The sequence below is a fragment of the Ornithodoros turicata genome, chromosome 7 (genome assembly GCF_037126465.1).
Source record: "Ornithodoros turicata isolate Travis chromosome 7, ASM3712646v1, whole genome shotgun sequence".
Taxonomy (NCBI): domain Eukaryota; kingdom Metazoa; phylum Arthropoda; class Arachnida; order Ixodida; family Argasidae; genus Ornithodoros; species Ornithodoros turicata.
In genome coordinates, this window is record NC_088207.1 from 52,082,210 (window position 1) to 52,107,628 (window position 25,419).

General features: G+C 45.9%; 3 protein-coding genes across 12 annotated transcripts; 1 reads left to right on the forward strand and 2 right to left on the reverse strand.

Moving 5' to 3' along the window:
* The first annotated feature begins 5,679 nt into the window (after positions 1–5,679).
* LOC135400074 (neuroendocrine protein 7B2-like) lies at positions 5,680–9,477 on the forward strand. Of its 2 annotated transcripts, none has more exons than XM_064631805.1 (8): positions 5,680–5,788; positions 6,866–7,085; positions 7,338–7,457; positions 7,520–7,648; positions 7,790–8,016; positions 8,621–8,671; positions 9,123–9,191; positions 9,303–9,477. In XM_064631805.1, the coding sequence occupies exons 2-8, from the start codon at positions 6,884–6,886 to the stop codon at positions 9,375–9,377; spliced, it is 873 nt and encodes a 290-aa protein (XP_064487875.1). In that variant the 5' UTR covers positions 5,680–5,788; positions 6,866–6,883; the 3' UTR covers positions 9,378–9,477. The 2 variants fall into 2 exon arrangements, with proteins under 2 accessions (XP_064487875.1, XP_064487876.1); XM_064631806.1 differs by having other exon boundaries at positions 6,866–7,079.
* Positions 9,478–10,800: 1,323 nt separating this feature from the next.
* LOC135400075 (uncharacterized) lies at positions 10,801–18,476 on the reverse strand. Of its 3 annotated transcripts, none has more exons than XM_064631809.1 (10): positions 18,317–18,476; positions 17,079–17,127; positions 16,887–16,999; positions 16,668–16,700; positions 16,576–16,590; positions 15,747–15,767; positions 15,540–15,645; positions 14,982–15,082; positions 12,713–12,832; positions 10,801–11,057 (listed from the first exon to the last, which is right to left on the reverse strand). In XM_064631809.1, exons 1-10 carry the CDS (start codon positions 18,333–18,335, stop codon positions 10,879–10,881), a joined length of 756 nt encoding a protein of 251 aa, XP_064487879.1. In that variant the 5' UTR covers positions 18,336–18,476; the 3' UTR covers positions 10,801–10,878. The 3 variants fall into 3 exon arrangements, with proteins under 3 accessions (XP_064487879.1, XP_064487878.1, XP_064487880.1); XM_064631808.1 differs by having other exon boundaries at positions 12,635–12,832; XM_064631810.1 differs by lacking the exon at positions 12,713–12,832.
* Positions 18,477–19,652: 1,176 nt separating this feature from the next.
* LOC135401508 (tissue factor pathway inhibitor-like) lies at positions 19,653–25,331 on the reverse strand. 7 transcript variants are annotated; one of them, XM_064633957.1, is made up of 9 exons: positions 24,572–25,331; positions 24,053–24,086; positions 23,775–23,887; positions 23,237–23,269; positions 23,122–23,136; positions 22,687–22,708; positions 21,388–21,603; positions 21,078–21,290; positions 19,653–19,873 (listed from the first exon to the last, which is right to left on the reverse strand). In XM_064633957.1, exons 1-7 carry the CDS (start codon positions 24,585–24,587, stop codon positions 21,591–21,593), a joined length of 246 nt encoding a protein of 81 aa, XP_064490027.1. In that variant the 5' UTR covers positions 24,588–25,331; the 3' UTR covers positions 19,653–19,873; positions 21,078–21,290; positions 21,388–21,590. The 7 variants fall into 7 exon arrangements, with proteins under 7 accessions (XP_064490027.1, XP_064490024.1, XP_064490022.1 ...); XM_064633954.1 differs by lacking the exon at positions 24,053–24,086; XM_064633953.1 differs by lacking the exons at positions 19,653–19,873; positions 21,078–21,290; positions 21,388–21,603 and having other exon boundaries at positions 21,888–22,708.
* Positions 25,332–25,419: the final 88 nt, after the last annotated feature.

A 25,419-nucleotide genomic window follows, 5' to 3' on the forward strand; every position in this document is an offset into this window, starting at 1 on the left:
CCCGTCACTCAAAATACATCATTGGTGGCTCTTCGTTACGCAAGACCGTGCAGTTTGTGACCATAAAGTGAGACTAAAAATTTCGCGCGTGACGGCAACGTCCCAAACGGACGCCACCTGGGTACAGAAAGCATGTTTAATGCGTCCACTCGCGCCACAGAGTCGCCATGTGGCCTGCTTCAACCAATTGCCGCAGAGCCGGTACAAGCATGGCGGCTCGCCGCCATAGCTACGCCGGCTGAAATCACGTCATGGTTAGCTGCCTAAACAGAGAAAGCCTGCTTACTCGTCGGCGTGACGTAACAACTAAGAGTAAGCCAATGAGAATCGTGTTTTCAACAGCCGTAGCCAATCGCGAACGTGCTTTCAGCGGTCGTAGCAATGGAGACGAGCCACCGTCAGCCGTATCGGCAGCCACTGTCGTCTGCGAGTAATGAACGGCCTCGCGTACTAAATCGGAAAACAAAATAAAGCGCAAAACGGTCACATATTTTTCTCAAGACCGATTTTTCCGGAAAGCATGTTTCACCTTTAGTGTATAGGTATAAATTCGCGAAGTTAGCTGCAATCATTTGCGAGTTCTTGAACTGGCAGAATGGCGAATCGCCGTAGCAGACGATTTTCTGACTACATGTCCACGTAGCGAAGGAGGGAGAGGAGGCATTAAGCAGGCCGTCTGTATCTAGGTGGCGTTGGCTGCGTCACGTCATTTAAGCGATCAGGCTTTGTCTATCTATAGGTGGCGCTGCCTTGCGTCGATGACGTGTCTTGACTAATACCTGGAACGATCCTCCTTTTGTCATCTTGATGTCCGCACTCTTGATATGTATTGCTTTGTAAGCGGCCTCCTCATGTGTACACAGGCTCCATTCATGTTTCTTTGCGTGCAATATCTTCTTTCATGATGTATTATACAGATAAGTGTCGCGTGAAAGGCTTTTCAAATGTACAATGGAGTATATGCTATGTGTTTGTATATAAGATTATTTTCAGTAATAAACCGTGACAAAGAATGTTGCCCGCTTCCGTGAAATCTCTACTCACATTTTGCATCCATCGTACAGGGTGTGTCCCTGGTGTGTAAGTCGGTGCTGGGTATATATACAGCGGACCATCGTGCAGGGAGTCCGCTCATGCCGTGTACACACATGCATTTACGAGTACACCTGATTTCATCGCTGAAACATATGGTTGCGTTGTACTGTAGTTTTTCGTACTTAGTACATAGTACCAAACTTTCGGTAGCTATTTCCACGAAGATGCCTCTCTTTTTTCTTTCTTTTTTTTTTTTTTGTTCGTGGGGTGTGAGCTTTGTATGCCTACGTCACGGTAGACACCTGTGCTGGCTGAAAGAGTCCGCTCGTTCATTGCCCACTAGGCAGTGGTGTCACTAGGAGGGTGCGGTCCGCACCGGGTGAGGCGACGGAAGATGGTGACGCCCTGCACAAGTATCTCTCTATCTTTGGGGCGACATGAGGAGCCAACCCTCTGCAAGCACATGATTTTCCTTTTTTTTTTCTGTTGATTATGATATTGTCACTTATGACGTGCCCACTAGCATCCCGAAAAGGATCCATTATAGGGGGAGAGGCGACGCAAAGAGCTCCCGCACCGGGTGACGCGTATCGTACCAAGGTGACACCACTGTCACTATAGTCACGGGATAGGCTGTTTCCAGGCCCTTCCAGTGTTCATGAACATTCGCATTGAGGACCGACCCCTCGACGACAACGACAACGGTGTTTTCTCGCTGGTTGAACCGTTTTCAGTTATGGCAAAGACAGCTAACAACGACAGTGCACCTGCGTGCATCGCTGCCATTGTTCTTCTTGCACGTCGTCATGAAGAGCCTCATCGCATTTGTGATCCCCGGCACGGAAGCGTCTTGCGGCCAACTTCCACCTGCGGCAGGACGGCCGTCAGGCGCCCCCTTTCTCCTCCCCCCCCCCCACACACACACCTTTCCGTCTAGAAGCACTGTCTTAAGCTTGATCAATGTCCAGAAAAAATCTCGGCGCTGAGTTTACGTATGTGCCCTTCATCTTTGGCTGCGTAGACCACAATCATCATCATTAAAACAATGTTCTTGTTGATGTTGTTTGGCTGAAAAAAGATGTGGTAGGTAATTTATTCCGCCGCAGACAGTTGTGCACTTCAAAGGTCTGCCGAAAAATTCGAGTTGAAAATATAGAGAAATGGCGAAAATAGAAATACTCCAAATTCTACGGTGAAATTTATTTCGCCTCTCGGTTTATTGCCCAACCATTATGAACTCCCGGTAACGGCTCTGCCCCTGCTAGTCTTTCCACCACCCCTGCAAGCACGAAGCCCCCTGGGGGCATTGATAGGCAAAGTACTTCAAAATTGTACTTAAAGTACCAAGTACCTATAGCACCAGTTGTACTTTAGGTACAGTACAAAGTACTACACTACAAAAGTTCTTGGCTTTAAAGTGCTTTAAAGTACTCATCAAGTACATTACAAATTTAGATGGACGTTTCAACACTTGGTAGTGATAAAAGGTGAGGTAATAGTTTCGACTGTTATTTTTATAAAGCTTTTAGCTAGCATTTTTGCCAATAACCGCTAGCTAGAAAACATGGATAGCTTTTAAGATGAATCACTAATATGAATCGAAGGAAATTATTTTGCAAACAAGTTTTACGTTTGTATTGCCAATTACGTGCTTGAGTACTTGAAATGAATGTACCGAAGAAAAGTACTTACAGTACAATACAAACTACACAAATTGAAAAAAATTAAATACAGTACAAGTACTGAAAACGTACTTAAAGTAGTACTTGAGTACTTGGTACTTCAAGTTCTTCCTATCACTGCACCGGGGTCGGAAGAAGCTCTCAGTGAGTACTACACTTTATAGAGCTTTAGAAAATATATAATGCTACAACTTTAGGTATTGTTACACCGATGCAAATACATTCAGGGAATGGGCGTAACAGTACATCAATACAGATACTCTGAAGTATTATAGAAATACTATAGTACCACTAGAATTATAGTACTATATAATGCAATGTAGTATTACTGCCCACCATAGCTTTTCACTTACAGACGCAATGACTGCTTTGTAATTCACGGCTTTCGCTTTTCTAACCACATCCTTATATTATTTGCTCTGGATATCATGAAGTACATATCCTCGACGTACAAGAGTCGTCCAAGGTTGCCCGATACTTTTATGTCTTCAAATACAATGGAAAATTCGGGAAGCACCAAACAACGTCAGTTTTTCAAAGTATTCACCGTGCGCATCTAGACACCGCTGCCATCGCTGTGGCAGCTCCTTGATGCCTTTGGCGTAGAAAGAAGTGAGTGGCTGTCGTAGCCACTGCAGGACATCTTTCTGGAGGGCTTCATTTGCGTGGAACGTCTTTCCTCCAAGGTGATCGATCTTTAAGGATCCCAAACAAATGATAATATAGTTTAATAGGGGCTAAACCTGGGCTGCAAGAGGCACAAGGCAAAGCCCACCAACGCGATTCGGCCAGAGTCGCTACCATCAAAGGCGCCACGTGAGGCCGGGCATTGTAATGAAGAAGAATTACCCTTCCGGACAGCATATCCCAGGCCTTTTCTAGGGAATTGTGTTTCGCACGGCACCCTTTATCAATGAGTAGCAGTCCTGGGCATTAATTGTAACCCTTTGCTCCCTGAAGTCCATATGACACTCCCCATGCCCTACTCCGATGACACTCTGCATGTGCCAGAAGACAGTTCTGGTGGACTTCCCAGCAGACGGCGGCATCGTGCTCTTCTGTTGCGGCGGGTTAGCCTTATGTCGCCATTCAATGCTGCTTCTTTTTGTCTCTGGGGTAAAACAGTACATCCAGGTTTTATCAGATGTGATGATTGATCGCAAAAATTCGTCCCCCTCGATTTGAAACCGGTTCAGCAGCTGCTCAGAGACTGCCATGCGCGCTCCCTTCTGGTCATAAGTGAGGGGCCGGGGAGTCTATATTGCACAGATTTTACGGAACACACTGTAAGAAAAGTTTCCGTAATTTTATTGCACAAGTGACTGCTAACTCTGTCGCCGGCATATGCACTGTAACCTACATGTGCTGCACAAAATCCGTTCAGAGTTCACACTTCACAGTTCCGGAACGGACTTTCGCAGTTTAATATCCCTTTAATGTAAGTGTCATTCGTTTCGCTTATGGGAGCTGTACAGTGTGCACTCCAAATGAATTTTTGCAATAACTACGTTACGGCACCTATGCCGGCAACAGCGTTAAGAGTCACTTGTGAGTAAACTTACGGATTTTTTTTCTTCTTTTTGTATAGTGCAGTAAATGCTCGTGAATGATCGTCTCCACACTGTCGACACTAATCTTACGCTGGGCTGCAATATGTCTCGAACTGTTACTCGCCGGTTCTCCGAGGAGAGCTTGCTCAAAGCGCGAGATATTTACTGGAGTCACTCAGACGAACGTGTCCTTGTGGTTCATTCGCCACCATGTTCCGTCCTTCGCCAAACTGTCCGTACCATTCGTACAGTTTTCCCCTTGACATCGTTTTTCCCCACACCTTTTGCAAAATCTCAGCTGGTTTCATAGGGAACTTGATCAAATGATATGCATCTTAAGCGCTAGCCACTGCGCTGTAAAAGCCACATCGAGGCGCATTCGATGGGCTGTCCCCAATGCTGTCACTGCGGTGCTGTAGAAGATCAAGAGCACATTCTTCTCTTTTGCCCACAGTGCCAACCTTCCCGAACCGTACTCTCCAGAACCCTTAACGATCTGGACTCTCGCCCCCCTCTCTCTCACAAAATTGCTTGGTCCCTGGCCACATCCAGCCCACCAATGCTCTGCCCTCAAGGCTCTCTTCACCTTTCTGGACATCATAGGACTTCGATCCTTATTGTGGTAGGGGCTCATTCTTTCATTCCCCACATCACCACCAGCAATGGCGTAGAGTATCGCCCCTGGCGAAGAAACAACCCATCCATCATCTCACAATAAAGCTGTTGTTGTTGATTATGCATCGCCGCGCTACACTCTATAAGAAAAAAGGGTGTGAAAAGGTAGTAACTTCTATAGTTACCACCTAGGTCAACATATAGCCTCTGATAAAGGGTGTAAAGGGGTGGTAAAAGCATTTATCATATATTTATTTTTTGTTTATTTTTATTTATACTATTTTTAATTTTATGTACTTTATTCTTTTATTTATATATCGAAATTGCTACAAAAAATGCGTTCGCGCCCCCCTCACCGAACCAGAAATCGTAACACTATCATTCGTGGCAGAGAGTGAGGTAGCAGGTAGAACTTTGCAACCTTTTAGGCAAACATATGCGACAAAGATTACCTTCTAAAAGGTGTAACTGCTCCACCCTTTTTTCTAAGAGTGAGACTGCAATTTTACCCAACTACCCAATTTGTATTTATACAAAGTTGTCACAAAAAAAGATTTAAAAACACACGACAGCCTGCGTATAAGCTACCTGTAGGCTTCTCGGTCGCCCACGTGGTTCGAGCATTACTGAGAAGCAGAAAAGGAGAAGTCATCTAGACCTATTTCGCAAGCCAATTCCACACAGCACACGTGTCGCCCCGCCGCGGAAACTCAACATATTACTCCCGGAATAGAGATTTTTCAGCCATCCCTCGGTTTCTATCCGCCCGCATAAAACTGTCGCCTATCGATCGCCCGCTCGCGCGGGGTATGCTGGGAAGGATCGCAGTCTCCAACCTGCCACCGTCTGCCATAGACACAGCTGCCAGGGCCTAACCTCTGCTTACACTGTCACCATAGGAAACTGGTGAGAACGACATTCAATTCGCTGATTTTGTATCAGATTCATTTTAAAACCTCCCGCAGGAACCTTTACCTGGCATAGCGTCTACTGTCATCGCACCTGCTGTCTGGTTAGGTCTAATTCCGCACTGAGTTACCAGACCGGTTGACAGTGTTCTTGTCTGAGGTCGAACTAGTCAATAAGGATTTCCCTACGAGCGATTTGATGTGTTTTTGTGGTATTGTATGCAATCCTTCTGTCATGTTCATGTTCTGGAGGGATCGCTTTTGGATTCCCGGTTTATTATGTAATTATGGGATGAAAATACTTAATAGTGAACAGTAAAACGACCCTTTGCACATAAGAATCGAATGTGAGAACAATATATCTAGAACATGGACAACTCGAGAACAACTCACAAGCGAAGAAATATTACTAATTCAAATTCAAATGTCATCATTATGTCACTTCAGGTGTGATTGTTACGTTTTATTCTCTCTTTGGACGAGATGATAATGCTAATGTTTTCATAGTCTCGTTTTTCGCATTTTCATGAACCCTGTCTGGAGATTAGGAACAAACAAAAGAGAGAAAGGACAAAAATGAACAAACCAGGAAAAAAATAAGATGACAAGAAATGTGCTTCTATGCGGCCTTTCAAGTCACGAATATCTGGTATAGCATTCGCGTATGCCCTGAAGACGACGTGTGTCATCATGAGGTATCGTTCACAAGCCATACAGTAGTAACAGTATGTCTTGAAACGGTATCAAACCCAGGGATATTGCTCCCATTGATGATTGTGATACAATTATTGCAACACGTCCCCCTCCTTTTACTGTGGCGATCTGCCACCATTGGGCCGCAGGTCTCAGTCACAGACTACGTTGCGCTGTGGAGATGGTGATGACAGACGTTGCAGGCTTACTGCCAAAGAGTTTGAATAATCCAAATCGTGTGTGGCAAGTATACTGACCGAAAAGAGATCAACGTCTTGCGGTTTGGCTCGATGGCAAAGCCATCTTGAATGCTCACATACGCGCGCTTGGGCTAAAGGAGGATTATTGCAGCTCACTTTGCTTTCGTTCATTAACTTGACAGAGTTGAGAAACACCGGATATGCATCAAGAATGGCTCCTCTGCCTGTGGGTGGTTGGTCTATTATCAACCAGGACTCATGCCTGGGGAGAGCCCTACGACCGCCTCACGGAGGGGCTCCTTAGGCAGGTGATGACACGTTTGGATGCCGCTGGCCTTCCCGAAATGCCCGATGAAGATATGGGCACCGATGACTTCGTCGAAAGGACACAGCACCGTACAGGTTTCTTCCATTTCGTTGGTCATGTTTCACACTTAAGCCTAATCTGCTTACGATATGGCATGCGACTCGCAAGGAGTGCCCTTGAACTTAGCGAAGGGAGGTAGCCTTCGTTCTCAGTTTTTGTCCCTGCCCTGCTTAAGAAAGCTTAATGAGTAATACTATTTTAGCAGACGTCCATGATACGGTGATGGAGCAAGTCGCCCCAATGAAGTAAGGTATCACAGAAGATACCGCCATGTATTCTTGTTGCAGTGGCAGACGAAGACCTACTGGACCGTTATCGCAAGGAGGGCGATATCCTTGGTGGTCCATCTATTCGTGACCAAGAGTACTTGCAGCACAGCTCCCTGTGGGGACATCAATATGTTGCGGGTGAGAAACAATCTAAGACTTTACACAATGGCCTGATCAATGCGTGATTCTCGTGAATTCAGGTGGTGCAGGAGAGGGCGTGCAGCGGCTCAAGCCTGATGGCAGCGCGAAGAACGTACAAGTTGTGAAGACAGATGCTGTTCTTCCAGCATACTGCAACCCGCCCAACCCATGTCCAAAGGGATACACAAGTAAGTAGAGCACTGTACGCAAATAGCCATATGAATGAACATGAACTAAGGGTCCGTGTGAGAGCCAACCATGGTCGGCTGTGTCCGCACATGTGTCGATAAGTCGGAACAAATGGTGATAAAGAAGATATTATCTTGCAGGTGAAGATGGATGCCTAGAAGAGTTTGAGAACAGTGCCTCGTTCAGCCGCGAATACCAGTCAGCGCAGGATTGCATGTGTGATTCTGAGCACATGTTCGACTGCCCAGGGGCAACGAGAGAAAACGAGATTGACGCTCTGGCTCGATCAATCCACAACCAGGGCATGGTCTCTTCAGACGCCCTCGGACGCATCGTAGATCACATGGACGCGCATAAGGCGTCTCCGGTACGTACCGCTCCAAGGGAAGAGACCGTTACGAAGAAGGCTAACGAGTAGCAGGTGATGGGACTCGAAACTACTGTTTTCTGGTAGTGTCGTCCCTGTGAACATGCCAGGAGACTCAAATGCAAGGTCAAGACAGGCGCTATTACGCTACCCTCCAGGTAGCATCCAGATGCCACGCGCCACCTCTTGGGGGTTGGGGGGTTGCATTCTGGGGCTTAGTTGGTAGGGTGCCTTGTTGCTTTCCGGCAAGCGTCTTGCTCACGTATTTGTATGTACGTCTCCGATATATACAATATATCCGAGATACTTCTATACGCCAAAAGTCTTGTGCAAGCAGTGGCAAAGCAGTGCGTGGCGTCTATCCCGTCGCCCACGATGACTAAATCACTGTTCAGTTGTGAAAGTTGCGGCCTGTTCTGGTGCGCCTTTTGTCCTAATACCTCAATACGTGGTCACACTGAGCATTCTTGTTGTGTGGGGCGCTAGGCTACGAACTTGTTCACCAGCTGGCCTGCATCTATGCCATACTCTCAGTAAATGTAGATACGCGCGTTACTACTGTTCTTGCTGAGCAACACGTGTAAGTATTCCCATGTACTTCCAGGTGGAGGGACAACACAAGTCTGTTATGGCCAAGAAGTTCTTTAGAAAAGAGGTGAGCGCAAATCCTTGAAGATAAATAAAAGTAAATAGCATGGGGCACTTGTCCTAGATTTCAATCGTAATTTTTGTTGGCGTTACGATCACAGAGCCAGTCTCGGTGATGTGGGACATGCATCCAGAGAAGGTCTGGGGGCTTGTTCGAGCCCGGAATGGGACAAACATACCAAGGCCATCCCAGATATGGACCTTGCAATTTCCCGGTTGAGAGGGGCTAGTGGGTAGCAAAAAATGTCAGAGAAAAAAAATTGTCAGACACTGCACCTCATGTAGCCCACGGTGATGCCCGCCGGGCCAACCACAGACCTTCCAGGTTGAGATCTATAAGATTCGATCGTATATTGGGATTGTTACTGAGTGGCCACGAAGACAGTTCCAACCAAGACCAATCACTCGAGAAACACACCTACCCCTTCTTATCCGAAAGGTATTTCTTTATTCTACAGGACCATGAGCGTTTGCAGAAGCAGAGGCTCGAAAACGAAGCCAAGAGATGGGCGCAATCTAGCAGATTTGTAAGCACGTTCTTCTGCATGTGTACCAAGCTATTCTGATTTAGCGTTATAAGCACCCTCCAAAGTCGTTCTGTATTCGAGAGTGAATGTTTACGATCTCTCTTCTTCCAGGAGCGTAATCCATACCTGCAAGGTGAAAAGTTGCCAGTCGTCGCCAAGAAAGCGCCAGTGGCGCCACGCCTTTGATTTCCGTTTCGAATTGTAACGCCACATGTACGCGCACCATTCTATACTATATACTCGCTCGTTCGCACGTAAAATAAAGTTAATACTCGTTAATACCTGGCACGTGAATCCTCACTGGACCAGGAAACGTTAAGTACTCGTCTGAGCTGCTTGCTTTGGTCTATGTCATCGACACGGATACCTAGGATGGGAGCCGGAGGAAACCAGGTCCCAGGATTTTCATCTCGGGGGGGGGGGGGGGGGGGGGGGAGTTGGGGGCCCATAGAGCATATAGGTACCTACCGATGTGCAGTTCCTACTGGACCTAAGTGGTATGTAATGTTTAATCATGTATAGGTACCCCTCACTATCTACGAAGTTCACGAATTCATACAAAGGTGTCTTTCAATATAGCCTTTCAATCACAGCTTATTGACCATATCCAGGGTAGGTACCCATATCACTGGCCGCCGTATATCTGGTGACGCAGATGTATATTAAGCGTCGAAGAAGCTACTGGCGACTTGACCACAGGTCCACAGAACTTACTGTTTTGTTACACCGTAGTGTATGCGGAGCAGATGCGTATCAGAAATATTCTCTCACGGATCCAGCGGTCGTAAAATTCAGCCGTCGTAGATGGCAACAAATTACGCGGAGATTTAGGACGCCTACTTCAACATGTCAAGCACAGACTCACGTTTATCCAAGACTAAAAGCGTGCACCCTTAAAACAGACCTTCACCGCATTGCAGGCTCCTAGCCAACCATCATCCCGAATGATATCGTCCTCTACTCTGATTTGTTGAAGACTGGAGGTGGACGCCTTTTTGTGACACTTATGCAGTACATAATCGTTACAAAATGACCTACGCCCCCCCATTTTCAACAAATCAGGAGCGATAACGATGTCTTTCGGGATGATGGTTGGCTAGCACTGTGCGGTGAAGTTCATTTTTAATAGCGAATTCAGCTGGTCGTCTTCGTGAAGCGTGGTGTAGTGTACCGTAGTGTACCGGCGTGGGTTCAGGCTAGAAACGAACGAAGATCGAACGGAGGGACCAATGAAACGTGACGCACATTCGATTGAAGCGATCGCGTGACTTGCACACTTGAGAAAGCGCAACATTTTCTGCACGAAAACGACCAGCTGAATTCGCTATAAGAGTGCGCTGCTCTAGTGTTGCTGGCACACTCATTAGCCTTTCATTGTATATACGGACAGCCACAACATGATTTTCATGGCTGGTTTCGAGGGAGGAACGTAGGTGTTATGCCTATATGTATGTTTGCCTGGTATAGATACATTTCCAGACTGCTGTGTAAAAGCCGTGTAGTTACATGAGTATGTCGTAAAAACAGGATTAGCGGCAATATCTATCTCTAACCAACAAGCAACCATACTGGTCACTAAACACTCCGGAAACATCAAGAAATATTTGAGCTGAAAATCATTTTTCTTAAACATGCATCTCTCTCTTATACATATGTTTGCAAAATATGCATCATTGTCGCTATACAACTACGGTCGATATCGCCTGCACGTATTGGTGCAGTTCTGGACGCTGTGAAATTGGTTATCCCCTTCTAAGCACAAATGCTCCTTCCGAAACTCTTCGCACCTCCTCGTGAACGGGTTATAAAATGCCTTGCGTATCTTGAAGCTGTCAGGCACAGGCTGAAGGACCGCAACGCATTCAGCTAAAAAAAAGCGAAACAGAACATATCGAAGTACATCACACGCAACAGAAAATGCAAGTACCACAAAAGTACGGAGAAATCTCAACCAGGCAAGGGGGAACCCCGTTTTACCGGACACTCTTGAAACAGAACTTCACCGCATAGCACGCTGCGCGCCGATCATTGCCACGAATGATAGGGTTATATCGCTCCTGATTTGGAGAGAAACGGGGGCCTACGCCTTTTTGTGACAATTTGACATAGGATAACCGCCACAAAAAAGTGTCACGAAACGGCTAATTGTCACAAAAAGGCGTACGCCCCGCACTTTCCACAAATCAGGGGGATAACGGTATCACTCTGTACAACGGTTCGCTCATCGTGTCATGTGGTGAAGTTCACACACACGGCAGAACTTCACCGCATAACCCGCTGTGCGCCAACACTATAGCCACGAATGATAGGGTTATCGTTCCTGATTCGAAGAGAAGTAAGGAGGTCGTTCATCTTTTTGTGTCAATTTGGGTTGATAATCGAAACAAAAAGGCGTACGCTGCTTCTCTCTTCAAATCAGAAGCGATATCGCAATCATTCATGATAATGGTTGGGGCACAGCGCTGGGTTTTTAGTGTGTGCTACTACAGTGCGAAGTGTACTACACTCTAAAAACAGAACTTCACCGCGTAGCACATTATGCGCCAATCATTGCCACGAATGATAGCGTTATCGCTTCGGGTCTGAAGAGAGAAGGGGGCGTACGCCTTTTTGTGGCATTGTCACAATTGTCGAAATTGTCACAAAAAACCATACGCCCCAGTTTTCTCTTCAAATCAGAAGCGATAACCCTACTTCATATTTATGTTTAAAAAAAGTGGGGTTCGCTTGGCAATTTTCAAAGTTCAATTGAAAATAATAAATTTTTCTCAATTAAAATTGTCCACAGCCTTCCTAAATGGCGGCAAAAGTTAATTGCCGAAAGTCCCACAATCCTCTGGTGAGCGCGTCGCCAATTAGAATTTTAGGTGAAACACCCTGTATATATTTGTAGTTATTTGCATTGATGGCCACGAACTACTTCTACAGTAGTTTAACTATAACTACTAACTACTTTGCGATGGAGTAGTTTAACTGGTAGTTCAACTACTTTTCAGTGGAGGCAGTTAAAACTACTTCTTTAACTACTGTAGTGTAGTTTAACTACATCTATAACTACTTAACGTTGTCCATCAACACCAATCCCATTCTATAGCGTTCTTAGACCCCTAATTATGAATCACAAGCACTGATAAAAGTGAAAATTTAGTACACATGCACGACACAATTGCTCTGCACCTCCGTTCTCATCAAACAAGTAGCTCAAGGTAAAAGTCGGAAGCACAGTCATGCGGTAAAGCTTGCGGCAAAATCCGAAGTAGTTGGCGCCTGCAGTAACCTAACTACTGTAGTCAACTACTCGAAATAGTAGTTTAACTAGTAGTTGCACACTACATTTCTGCAAGTAGTCGATAACTACTTTTTAACTACAATCAGGTAGTTTAACTACTAGTTTAACTACATGTAGTTAACTACTGGCCATCACTGGTTATTTGTGCCCTAACCTATTGATGGGTCCGCTTGGCACTTGTAATTACATTCGGCTCTCGTGGCGAACCTCTTGTGGGCGGTGTACCATTTACCGTCGATAACGGGAGATTCGACGCACGCACGAAAGTAAGCGTCGTAGAAGAAAGACACTTCAGTGACGTCCGAACGGCGACAGGGCCTCACGTTCCAGCCCGTATGGCATATTTGGGAAACTGCAAAAATAATTTGCGTAAGTTTTTTTTTTTTTTTTTTTTTTCTGAAGAGAACGATATAATGCATTTTGAAAGACAAGGATCATCATCTGTATACGCGAAACAATACGTCTGAGGCGTGCACTCTTTAAAGTCTGGTCCGCACCACGACCTACTAGATTGCAGCCACCATGTCGTATTCGGCAAACCCAATGAGGGGCCCGTCCGCACGATCCACTAGGGGCGCTACTCATCAGCCCGCGAAATCTGCATCATGATTGGACGATGGAAATTTGAATTTTGAACGCGGAGAAACGGACGCACAATAACCGTAGCAGACGACAGCAACAGTCCCTATGGAAACGCGTGGAATGATGATAATCAACTTTAGAAGGAAGCATCTCTCGTCGTGGGACATCCACCGCTTGTACAAAAATGCTAAGGTAAGCTAAAGTACAGAGTACTGTAGATATTGAGGAAGCAATAACCGGGCCGATGATTAGCGCCACCGCTAGCTTCCAAATGCGGCGCTGGGAAGGGGTCCGTATGACTTGCGTTTCAATGCGTCCGTCAGCGTTGCGTCCGTCTGCGAAGCAACGCAAGCCCCCTTCGAAAGCGACGAACGCATAGGTTCGTAAAGCTCCATTTTTGGACGGAACGACGTAAGAAATGCCAGTCGTTGCCCTGGTAACCGTGCCAGCGCGCGCTCTTTTCTTTAACTTCACTTGACGTATAGTCTGCTGTTTGCCGTTTCTCGTACAGTATCGTCGCAAAAGTGCGGACGTGAATTGGAAGCCCGTGCGTCCGACACAGAGACACTGACGGACGGACGTATTGAAACGCAATAGTACGGACCATTTGACCACCAGAATTGACCAACAGAATTTGACCACCTTGGGTTCAGTACTGTGCCAGCAAGGGGAGTGCGATGCTGTTCTTTATTCTTTTTTTTATATTTAAACGTCGTTTAGGGTCGGCTAAGAGTGTGCTACGCAATGAAGTTCTGTTTTAAAGGCGTACTCGATAAGAATGCTTGAGACGTTGTGGACGACCGTCACTATGGTAATCGATATACACCTTTAGCAATATGCGAACGAGGTAAGAACACAAAGGCGTGAACGTTGTTCAGGAGAGTCGCCTTACTACCCTTCGTAGTAGTCCCCGTCCATAGCAATGCAATGTTAAGAAAGAAAGATAGTACGGGTCCTGGGAACTATGGGTGAAGTCCTCTTTTCTTAATGGTGTTCAGCACACCCGTCACACAGCGCTGAATGTCGGATACGTCGGCAAACCATTTAGGTCTGTTACCTCTTAGGGCGATTTTCAATCGTGGCAACAGAAATAAATCTGGCGTATAGCCAAATAAGGTGAGTATGCGAAGGGAGGGGGGGGGGTGCGTAAGTGACACAACCCCCTTTTCGGCCAGCATCTGCAGTCCAACTTTGACTGTGCGGGATCTAGCATTATCGCGTAGAAGAAACCACGGGCCTCCCTTTGCGTACTGAGAGAGTAGACGACACAGTCCCGCCCTTCTCGAAAACGTTTAAACCCGAAAAAGAACAATTCCCATATCTGGCCCGGCCACTGAGAACGAGAGTACGATATGGTACTTCGATAATGTTGGTTAGTATGGTGCGCCATTGGCAGAAGCCTCGCAGCAGGAGACTTCCACCAGAATACTTCAAGGGCACCACATCATCACCGTACACTTGTGTGGTGTCGCTCAGAGCCGATAGCGCGCGAGTGTAAGAAGCACCATGATGATCACTATCAATCAAGGATACTGGAATGGGATGTCTGGGAATGGGATGTCTTCACTATGGCATGAGTTTCTTTCAGTGATTTATCTAGACCCCCCTTACACCCCCCTAACAGCCCATGGTTTCTTTCGTTGATACCGTAGGTACACTAAATTGGTTCTTTGCTTCATCAGCGGGCTGATGATTTCAACACCCACTCATAACACAAGACCACCGTGTGTTGTTTTATCTGCCTTTGCATGCCCCTTACCAACGGGCAGTGCTCCGTTTACATCATTCACGAAACTTCAAATATGTGTAGTATGTATCAGTAATGATGGTGTATACACGCGCGTACGGGAATATTGGTTGTTCGCAGCAATGAATGAATTTTGTTTCGGTTGTGGCACGGTCGGGAGTTGGGTACATACCGATTGCTCCCTCGCACATTGTTTTGCATTCGGCGAGGTTTCGTGGTGGATAGGGAGCTGTAAGTGGGAATGGAAGGCATCCCAAGGGAAGATTGTCGTACCTGCGTAGAAGTGAGGTGCTCCATGTTGCTCATAGACCACAGCATGACTATGCAATACCATACCATACTGGAGGAGCTGCGACTATTCTTGCAGACGCCAATCCAACGCGTAACACACAATGTCAACAAGACGCGCGACGTGACAGCCCATAAACGCCGTCTATAGCTTTGGTTTGGCGGGCTCCATACGTCACTATCACTCATCCACTTACGAGCTCTCTGGAGGAGGGAAAGGGCTTGCAGAGTGTATGCAGATTCAATGTCCTCCCTCTTACGCTACAGGTCAGCTACGATAATAGTCGTTGCACAATACGAAAACTATATAGAGGACAGTTAGGACAGTTCTTCCTCTCTCACTTTGCTACACTTCTCTTAATGAGAATCACTCGCCATACAATTGTTACGTATACAATCTTCAAGCACGAAGGTAGCCGTTTGTCTATAGGATATAGCGTACTTTTCACAGTTGCCAAAGCTCTGGAAGAAGAATTGGTTCTCCCGCATGTGCGGTTCGCGATCTCGGCAGGGCGCCAGGAACGCATGGATCCGACACGGAGAGTCCTCTAGAAGATCACAATTTCAGTAATGACAGTATACGGTGCAGAATATGAGAGCAACGTCGGTACTTGGAATGGAGTCATGTAGCAACAAGTATTATACCTACCTCCCCAGGTTACATGCATGGCTACAAAAAAGAAGACCACGTTCTGCAACATTTCATATTTGGAAACAATTTTACAAAGTCAGAAAGAAACTTCAGCAGCGCTGTACACTCCCGGTTAATTTATTTTTATTATATTATTTATCGGGGTGACAATTGAATCGTACAGGCAGGGACCGTGCCAAAAAGCAACTAGAGATAGAGAGGTCTACCCCTACAGATACACTTCACAGCATTACACGTGCTGAAACAACAGGCATCCTGACTGACGCCGTTTTCTACTGTGATTTGTCGAAAAATGGGAGTGTACACCTTTTTCTAACACTTACGCAGTTACGTTAGTTGTCACAAAAAGGTGTAACCTCGCTCTCTCTCGTCAAATTAGTCGCGACAACTGTGTCATTTAATCACGACAGCGCGGTGGTGGTCAACCATTGCACAGGATGGTACCGTTACAACTTCTGTTTGTTTGTTTTTTTAAGCACAGGGAGAGGTTATGCGTAACGAAACTGCGTGAGTGTCACAAAAAGGCGTAGGCCTCGTGTTTTCAACACTTCAGAAGAATGAAAGATGTCGTTCGTTGTGATGGTTGGCCAGGATACTATGCTTTGCTTAATGAAATATGGCGTGAAGAGCTGCTGTAATTTACCTCGCAGAGCGTCCGTGAGGTGTGGGTAGCGTTAACTTCCAAAGTAACCTATATCGTCTCATCAGCAGGTATACAAGACCGAGACGCAGAACTATCAACAACTTATAACTTAGATTTATGAACATAACTACATTATCAACGCTTCCCTTCGAGCAATTTCTACTGTATTGATCAAATGCTTACTGCTCGCTTGAGGCGCTGTGAAGAAAGAGAAAGTTTAAATGTGACAGCGTTCGGCGTTACAAGTCTTTTTGAAAAGTCAGTGCCACACTTACTGCTGTCGGTGAACAAGAACAGCTTGGACTCGTCTAGAAAAGAAGGTGCGGACAGCTTAGAACGATACCATACATTGCGACGTTGAATCATAACAACTGCGCACACTGTGTTGAGAAGTGGTGATATCTTCGCAGCGTCAATCCTTAGTAACATGATCAATGTTCGACATTGTTGTGACAACGACGACAATAACAACAAATCGAGATCGTGTAACATACCAATGAGGCTGTAAGAGATGATGACAAAGATTCCGAAGATAACGCAAGGTAGAAGCCAGGTACAGCAGGCCAGACAAAGGTATGACAATGTGAACTTGAACTTTCCGTAATTTCTACAGCACGCGAGAGAAACAATTAAAAATTCGTGAAATCCAAGAAGAGCATTCTCACTACGGTTAAATTACAACTTACGTGTCGGTGCTCTCGAGAGGAGCTTCCGAGACCACATCTGGGGCGACTTCTGCATACAGAATGGAGAACACTTACTTCAAAGTAAGATGGCCACGCACACCTCTTCCCCAAACAGCATCGTCCTCGTTCCCTGATTTGTTGGAAGACGGGAGGCGTACGCCTTTTTGTGGCACTTCTGTTAACTGACACAAAAAGAAGTACGCTCCGTCCTTTCCATAAATCAGGTGCTGCGGCGGTTTCGTTTTTTACAATGTTACAATAATCCCTATGTTTTCCCTTTTTTCCCCTTTTTTCAATCTTATGTTTTCTACAATCCCTTCGAAGGGTTGGAGTCCTGGTTTGTGTGATCGATTAATTCAATTGTTCTATCGTTTCATCCATACAAATGTTGAATGTCAATGTATGCATTCTTGTTGGGTGACCTAAACCTGGAGATTCCAGTGTGAAAAGTATAGGTTGGGCAAAAGAACTGGGCATGAATGCCCGACTACATCCTAAACTTCAATAACGAACTTCACCACATAGCACGCTCCTAGCCAACGATCATCCGAAGTGACGTCATTCTTTCCCCTGCAGTTCACAACCACAAAAATGACGTACGCCCTCCGTTTTCATCAAATCAAGAAAGAGAACTTTTTCATTCGTGATGATGGTCGGGTACGTGCGTGCTATGCGGTGAAGCTCTGCTTTTAGAGTGCACACGCATGCAGTAAGACCTTTAATGAGGGAGATGCTTCAGAGACGACTAATTACTGCTGAGAGACCGGCTCGAACAACTTCCAGCAGATTGGCGTAATGAGCGGCAGGAAGCAGCGTATAATGTTAGCGGTAAAATCAACACACATGGACGAATACTATTCTGAATTCGGCCATATTATCGTGACTGTCTGTACGAACATATTGAGACAGGGGAAGTTAGGCTATAGGCTATAGGTGTTAAGACAGTGCTAGTTAATAGAGGGAAGCTGTAAAGTTAAAGATTGCGATTAATATCAATGGATGAACAAGACTCCACGGAATTCGAAGGTTCTGGCTTAATCACTCGCCGTTCGGGATAGTCGTTAAACAGTTAAGTGTAATATTGCTGATGGCTGTAAGATGCACAAAGCGCAAAAACGATAGAGTTGCATATAGTGCAGAATCTATCGAGAAAATCCTGACGTCATACCACCTATATCTATTGGGCGGACTGAAGGCCCAAGTGAAATGATTGACCTGTCCTCAATACATACACTTACCAATATCTTCGCCTGACATGGTTCTATGCTTTGAAGAGACCACTGTGCCTTCACAAGAAGCGAACAGAACATCAGCAGGAGATCACGCGAACAGGTCTTATTAAAAAATAGCGTGCACGCGTACTCTACAAATTGCGACGAAGAAAATGACATATACCGATTCGCAGCTCCATCGATATTTCTTTTTCTTTTTTTGGCGCGCCTTCGCACAACGGGCACAACGTGCTGAGGACCCTAAAATAAACATGGAGCGCCATCGACTACCCCAGCTTCTTCACCTTCACCGTGACAGAGTCGAACCCTCATGCAGAACGGTGTCTATATTATAAAAAGAGCATCAACAAGAATGGCCGATCTGTGCCCCCCCCCCCCAAACACACACATATAGTCGATGCCGTTTATCCCATAGGGAGCTTCCACCAACGTAATCCCAGGCACACAGAGTCTTCATGTGTATACAAACAACAACTGCAACATACCAAACCTCTACCCGTTCTTTCTAAACCTCAGCACTCGCGTTTCATGCCTGAGTGAAGCTGTTACATTTGTAAACGTGAACTGCAGTATTTTTAATCACTCGTAAACATTGCAATTCATACTGCAGGTTCAGGTTGCCACCAGAAAAATATCAATGATATCAGTCCTTTTTGGTGACCAAATGCGTCATCACAATCATAGAAGTTTAAGATTTATTTGCGGTGTTGATGATTAAAGTTCAGAGTAAGGGACGAAAATATAATGGTCTAAAAGCCTCCTCTCCTCCTCTTTCTCAGCGTGAGTAAGAGTGTCAATTCAAAAGACGTACTCGTGTACCTGCGTTTACATGGACGGAATACATCGACTGAAGGTTTCAGTTGACGAACATATAGCACGGCAAGATTCAGTCATAGCCTTCAATAATCAATTGTAACCATAAAATATAGAAACATTGCACACAATATTCTCATCGCGTAAATTAATAATTTTGCACCATTTCGGCACGCCGTCCTTTTCATAATCAGACAGCCGTCACTTGTATTCTTTTGGTTACACTTCATGGAGATCTCTTCTGAGGACGAGGCATCCGTCAGTGACGCATGGAAAGCGGCAGAGTTCAGTCGGAGACATTTGTCGTCAGAAATGCTCAAGCTGAGCGACTTATCTTCACTGAGTCGACTTCTCCTTATAGACCGTTTCATACATGCACACGATAGATCGACTTATTCAGTTAAGTCGACTCGTGTCGCCTTTAATTAAACGCAGCATCTAGAACGAAAAGGCGCTTACTCGTACAGGTGCATATTATTGTATAGGCGGTTTACCCAAAACGGATGTTTATTAAACTCAATCGAAGAAGTACTTTGATACGTGTATATTATCCCCGAAGAACATCGTCGCGTGCTCGGGAGAGGCACGTACTGGAGCAGTCCTCTAAACTGTCGAATTGGTTGTCGCCCCCGAGACACAGGTTTGCCGCGTCGAAAGAAAGGCATCTCTTTGTCACGGGGTCGTAGAAAGCTGAACGTCTCCGTTCATTTGGATAGACGTCCCGTAGTTCAAGTTGTTCGTAGCAAATATCTAAAAAAGAGAGAGAGAGAGAGAGAGAGAGAGAGAGAGAGAGGAAATTTTCCTTTAGCTTATGTATTTTTGACGCGCAATTTTGTTGCTCTAAAAAATGAACTTCACCGCGTAGCACGCACTGCGCCAACCCGTTGCCACGAATGATAGGGTAATCGCTGCTGATTGGAGGAGAGATGGGAGCGTACGCCTTTTTGTGTCAATTTGGATATATGATAATTGACACAAAAAGGCGTACGCCTCTTTCTCTCCTCGAATCAGAAGCGATAACCCCTAGCATTCGTGGCAATGGTTGGCGCGGAGCGTGCCATGCGGTGAAGTGCTATAAACAAAAATCACTCCTAAACTAGAACTTCACCGCACAACACGCAGAAGGTTACACAGCATATCGTTATCGCTATATACTGCACTCTAAAAACAGATCTTCACCGCATAGCACGCTGTGCGCCAACCATTGCCACGATTGATAAGGTTATCGCTTCTGATTCGAGGAGAGAGGGAGGCGTACGCCCTTCTGTGTCAATTATCATATATCCAAATTGACACAAAAAGCCGTACGCCCCCTCCTCTCTCTTCGAATCAGACACGATAACCCTCTCATTCGTGGCAATGGTTGGCGCAGAACGTGCTATGCGGTGTTAGTTCAGTTTTTAGAGTGTGATTTGTGGCAAGTGTCATAAAAAGCCGCCCGTTTTCAACAGAAGAGGGGGAGAGAAACGTGCGGGACGCCTGGTCGGCCGGCCAGGGGCGGGCTGTTGCGGTGAAGTATGAGGATGAGCACCCGCCGCACCCGCGAGCTCCGAACCCAGGGATTTCCCTACCCCCCCCCCCTGCATTTTTGCAACCCCCCCCCCCCCCCCTGGAATTTCTCAGGTGACCCCACCCAGCTCGGCCACCAACACGTTCTGGTAGAGAGTCCGGCGCAGCGAATTGCATCCTGTACTGTCAAACTTTGGCTGAACTTGGGTCAAACTTGGGAACCATTTGCGATTTGATTATGCATCTTAATGTTGAAATGCCGTTCATAATCAATCTGCATTCTAATGTCTGCGTTCTAACGTAATAACATGTACGAATAAAACGGGGAAGCTGTGCAGAGATGTCACCATTGTGCCACGATGCTTTCCCCCCCCCCCCCAGCAGTGAATTTCTGGAAAAATCACTGGCCGAACCTCGGCGCTGATCGCCGGTGAGGCAGACTCACCTACGACGTCGGCAAGGTGTTTGCCATCCGGACACATTTTCTCGCATTCCCCCAGTGTGCGAAATACGCCCCTGATCACGGAGTAGGAGTACCTGCGATGACCTTTCGGAACGGAGTACTGGCACCGCTTGGTGGTTGTGTTGAAATAGAAGACTGGATCTACGTCGTCTTTTTCGCAGCCTCGAACATTCCACATGACGTTACAAGTCCTATCTAAACAAAAATCCATTGATGTTACTTCTTCGTGGCAACACTCTAAAGACGTTATTTAAAGGTATGCACTCTACCGAAGACGTGGTTATACACTTACCAGGCTGTCGTATTGCGCATCGTTGGATACAATCCTTGAGGTCGGTAAGCGATGTGGGGGTTGCGTCCAGCCAAGGAAGACATCCCAATCCCAGCATGTTCTTCGGAAGGCATTCCGCTGTCTCAGCGTTGTAGAAATAATTGGAGGGCGTTCCAGCAACAGCTTGTCCCATTGCGAAACAGGGCAAGAAGAAGGCGCGTTCTCTACACTCCTTTACTGCGTCACAAATATACTCTGCGCTCATAAAACAGAACTTCACCACGTTCTCCGGCAACCATTGCCACGAAAGGTACACTCTTAGAAATGAACTTCACCGCATAGCACGCTCCTAGCAAACCATCATCTCGAATGATATCGTTATCTGCCCTGATTTGCTGAAAACGGGAGGCGTACGACTTTTTTTTTTGTGACAATTAGGAACAGCATAAATGTCACGCCTCCCGTTTTCAACAAGTCAGGGCAGATAACGGTATCATTCGAGATCATGGTTGGCTGGAGTGTGCTATGCGGTGAAGTTCATTTTTAAGAGTGTATGGATACCGCTTCTGATTCTAAGAGCGGGGTGGGGGGCGTGAGTCTTTTTGTAGCAATTTGGATATATGACAATTACAACAAAAAGGCGTACGCCCCCCCTCTCGCTCTCTCTCTCTTCAAATCAGAAGCGATAACCCTGTTATTCGTGGCAGTGGTTGGCGCACAACGTGCTATGCGGTGAAGCTCTGTTCCGAGAGTGTACGATACACTCTAAAAAGCAGAACTCAGAACTTCACCACACAGTACGGTGAAGGCTAACCATTGCCCAGAATGGTGCTGTTATCACTGCAGATCTGTGGCAGTGATAACGCGGGGCGTACGCGTTTTTGGGACAATTCACATAAATGCGTAAGTGTCCCCAAAAAAGGCGTACGCCTGCCATTTTCATCAAATCGGGAAAGTGAAAGATATCTTTCTGCATGATGGCTGGTTCCGAGCGTCTTTAGTCGCGGAAGGACCGGAAGTCTTCGTGGCACCGGAAGTTGTGACGGGGGCTCGTTTATGTTTACTCGAGAATGTCATGTATAGTGTAGTCCCGAAAGGCATCGTTGTGTCTCCCAGTTTGTCCAACACGGGAGGCGAACACCTTTCTATGACACATATGCAACTGGGACAATTGTCAAAAAAAAACGGCATACGACACGCGCTTCCCAAAAATCACGACTGGCAGCGATATTATTATCCCGTGCAATGGTCGGCCTTCTGCGTGTTTTGTGGTGAAGTTCTCTTTTAGCACTGTATGCAGTGTAGTGCAAAAACAGATACCTGCCTTCCGGAATGGGTATTCCTGTAAAGTAAAGGATAAACAAAGACATTAACGATCGATGCTGTAAAGTGTTTCACGACGAATCTGCCGCAATAGACATTGCAGCATGTTTCCTCCACGTTGGCAAACTCTAAAAACAGAACTTCACCGCATAGCACGCCTTGCGCCAACTGTTGCCTCGAATGATAGGGTTATCGCTTCTGATTCAAAGAAAGAGGGGGGGGGGGGGAAGGCGTACGCCTTTTTGTGTCAATTTTGATACACCATAATTGCCACAAAAAGGCGAATGCCCCCCTCTCTCCTCGAATCAGAAGCGATAACCCTATCAATCGTGGCAATGCTTGGCGCACAGCGTGCTATGTGGTGAAGTTCTGTTTTTATAGCGCAGTTTGAAATCTATATTTGCTAACGCCCATACCGCGGCGGACCCTTACCAGTTGTTGTAGTCGCTACATATTAAAGCAACGAGAGAAAGTCAGTTAGACGTCTACCAAGGTCTGCCTCCGTTTGTTATTTCCAAGTATCGATATTTAACGAAGCAGCACTTACGATCTGTTTTTGTTTGAAAGAGCTGAGACTCGTCTGAAAAGCGGAACGGCCACCTGAATGTTATCATTTTGGTTACATCGCGGTTTGAACCACGACCTACTAGGTCATAACGACCATGTCATAATAGACAACCCCTATGAGGAGGCCGTCCGCACGATCCGCTAGGGGCGCTACTCATCGGCACGCGTACTACATCACGATTGGACAATGGAAATTTGAATTTTGAACGCGCAGAAGCCGACGTACGACTAGCAGACGACGTACGTAGCAGACGACAGCAACAGCTCCTATGAAAACGCGTAGAATGATGGTGATAATCAACTTTAGAATGAAACATCTTCCGCGGGACATCCACCGCTTGTACAAAAATACTAAGGTAAGCTGAAGTACAAAGTATTGTAGAAATTGAGGAAGCAATAACCGGGCCGATGATTAGCGCCACCGCTAGCTTCCAAATGCTGCGCTGGGAAGGAGTGCCTATGACATGGTCGTTATAATCTAGTAGGTCTCGGTTTTGAACAGAACGCACGCTGCTCACTTAAGAAAGCGTACGGAATTATGATGAAGAAGATGAAGGCAAGGGGCAGTGCCCACGTCACACCCCACATGAAGCAGTAACGCCACGTCTTCGTCACAGGAAGTTCCTCCGGACTACAGATAAAGCAACGAGACGGATTAGGACTATTTATTCGGCATCCGACTGAACGAACACCGTTCGCATTACAGACCACATTCTCATTAATTTTATATTATGCTACGCACTACTGCGCGTATGTATTATTAATCAATCATGTGGTCACATGGTGATGTGCTCACCTCTCCACGAGTACCACGTCCCGAGCAAGCGCTTCTGCAATTTCAACCAACGCAATTTCGTTATCAGTGGTCTCTCGATCCGGGAGGAAAATTAATTTTACTCCCGGAAATTAATTAATGAAATTAAATTAATTAATTTCATCTATATCGAAAACTGTCGACATCCGTTTTCCCTCATTTTTGCTACACCTTACAACGGGCAGCAGATAATAGAGCACTAAAGTCACAGTTGAATTTCAACTAAACCGTGCATGGGAGTATTTGGTAGCGGGGTATTCACAGTGTATTCACTGACACGGTCAATTCACAATAGTGGCTATTTGCCAGTAATTTAAGCTCGGTCTGTGTGGCGCGGTCTAGGTGGGTATTCGAATGTTTCTATAATCAGCGTCAAGGTTTAATTTATTGACACATTTTCTTAATGAATATCAAATTATCACAGTGCATTGTATGTATTGGCATCGAGGCGGAAGACCATTGTCATCGAGCAGGAGGGCTACTTAAAAACACAGGACGTACCGATATCATTTTCCATGGTTCACAGAGCCTGGTAAAACACAAGTGTCTTCTTCTTCTCGGTGTGGCACACAGCCACGGAAGTTTGGTAGATGAGTAGATATCGATGTTGATGATAGTCTGTTTCTTCTTCTTCTTTGTAAAAGCCATATGGCACATACATAGCTATATATGGCCAAGGAATATTATGTGAATGACAACTGGTAGTGAAAGGGTGAAGGAAGGGTGAAATTGAATATTTGCAACCTTTACAAGTCGGCCCACGACGCAAATTCACCCACAGCGATAGCCGTGACGTTGCGCCCTCTGTGAGGCAGACAACGACGACCCTGACCCTGCGAACTCTTTCACTGGCACCACCACCAACAGAATATTTGCAACGGGAGTAGGTAGAAGAAGCCGACTCAGCGTCTGCATTGTGGCCAGGCAACAACAAATAGTAGATACAGATACAAGAACGGACAACGTACAACAAAAGATGGCTCCTCTTTCTGTGTGGCTTTGATTTATCGAGGGATGATAGTGTTACGTGTGACGCCTACATCGCCAACTTGAATTTACCTTTCCCGTTGACTGGAACATTGTTTTCTCCATTGATTTTTTTTTTTTTTAAATGGGATGCGTACGCCTTTTTGTTACACTTCTTGTTCTTATATTAACAGTCACACACACAAAAAAAAACTTTCGGCTTCCACTCTCCGCAGATCAGGAGGATGACGGTATTCGTATATCGGAGCGAAACGATAAGCTTTTGCGCAATGATTTGCCTTCAGTGTGTTACGCGATGAAGTTACGTTTCTAGAGTGCGCAGATGAGCAGACTTTAAAATGCATGTGCATACGTTCCGTAAC

Bases quoted from the DNA above. Each gene is read 5' to 3' on its own strand.
- LOC135400075 (XM_064631808.1), bottom strand. The intron at 16,701-16,886 runs GTATGTTACACG...CTTCTTTTCTAG, and splicing joins CATCTCTTACAGCCTCATTG to ACGAGTCCAAGCTGTTCTTG. The intron at 12,833-14,981 runs GTATGTACCCAA...TTATTTTTGCAG, and splicing joins AATGTGCGAGGGAGCAATCG to TTTCCCAAATATGCCATACG.
- LOC135400074 (XM_064631805.1), top strand. From the start codon at position 6,884: ATGCATCAAGAATGGCTCCTCTGCCTGTGGGTGGTTGGTCTATTATCA. The intron at 7,649-7,789 runs GTAAGTAGAGCA...ATTATCTTGCAG, and splicing joins ATGTCCAAAGGGATACACAA to GTGAAGATGGATGCCTAGAA. The intron at 8,017-8,620 runs GTACGTACCGCT...ATGTACTTCCAG, and splicing joins ACGCGCATAAGGCGTCTCCG to GTGGAGGGACAACACAAGTC.
- LOC135401508 (XM_064633951.1), bottom strand. From the start codon at position 24,727: ATGTGCCATATGGCTTTTACAAAGAAGAAGAAGAAACAGACTATCATC. The intron at 22,709-24,571 runs GTACGTCCTGTG...TTTACTTTACAG, and splicing joins AACCATGGAAAATGATATCG to GAATACCCATTCCGGAAGGC. The intron at 21,291-21,387 runs GTAAGTGTATAA...ATTTTTGTTTAG, and splicing joins ATGCGCAATACGACAGCCTG to ATAGGACTTGTAACGTCATG.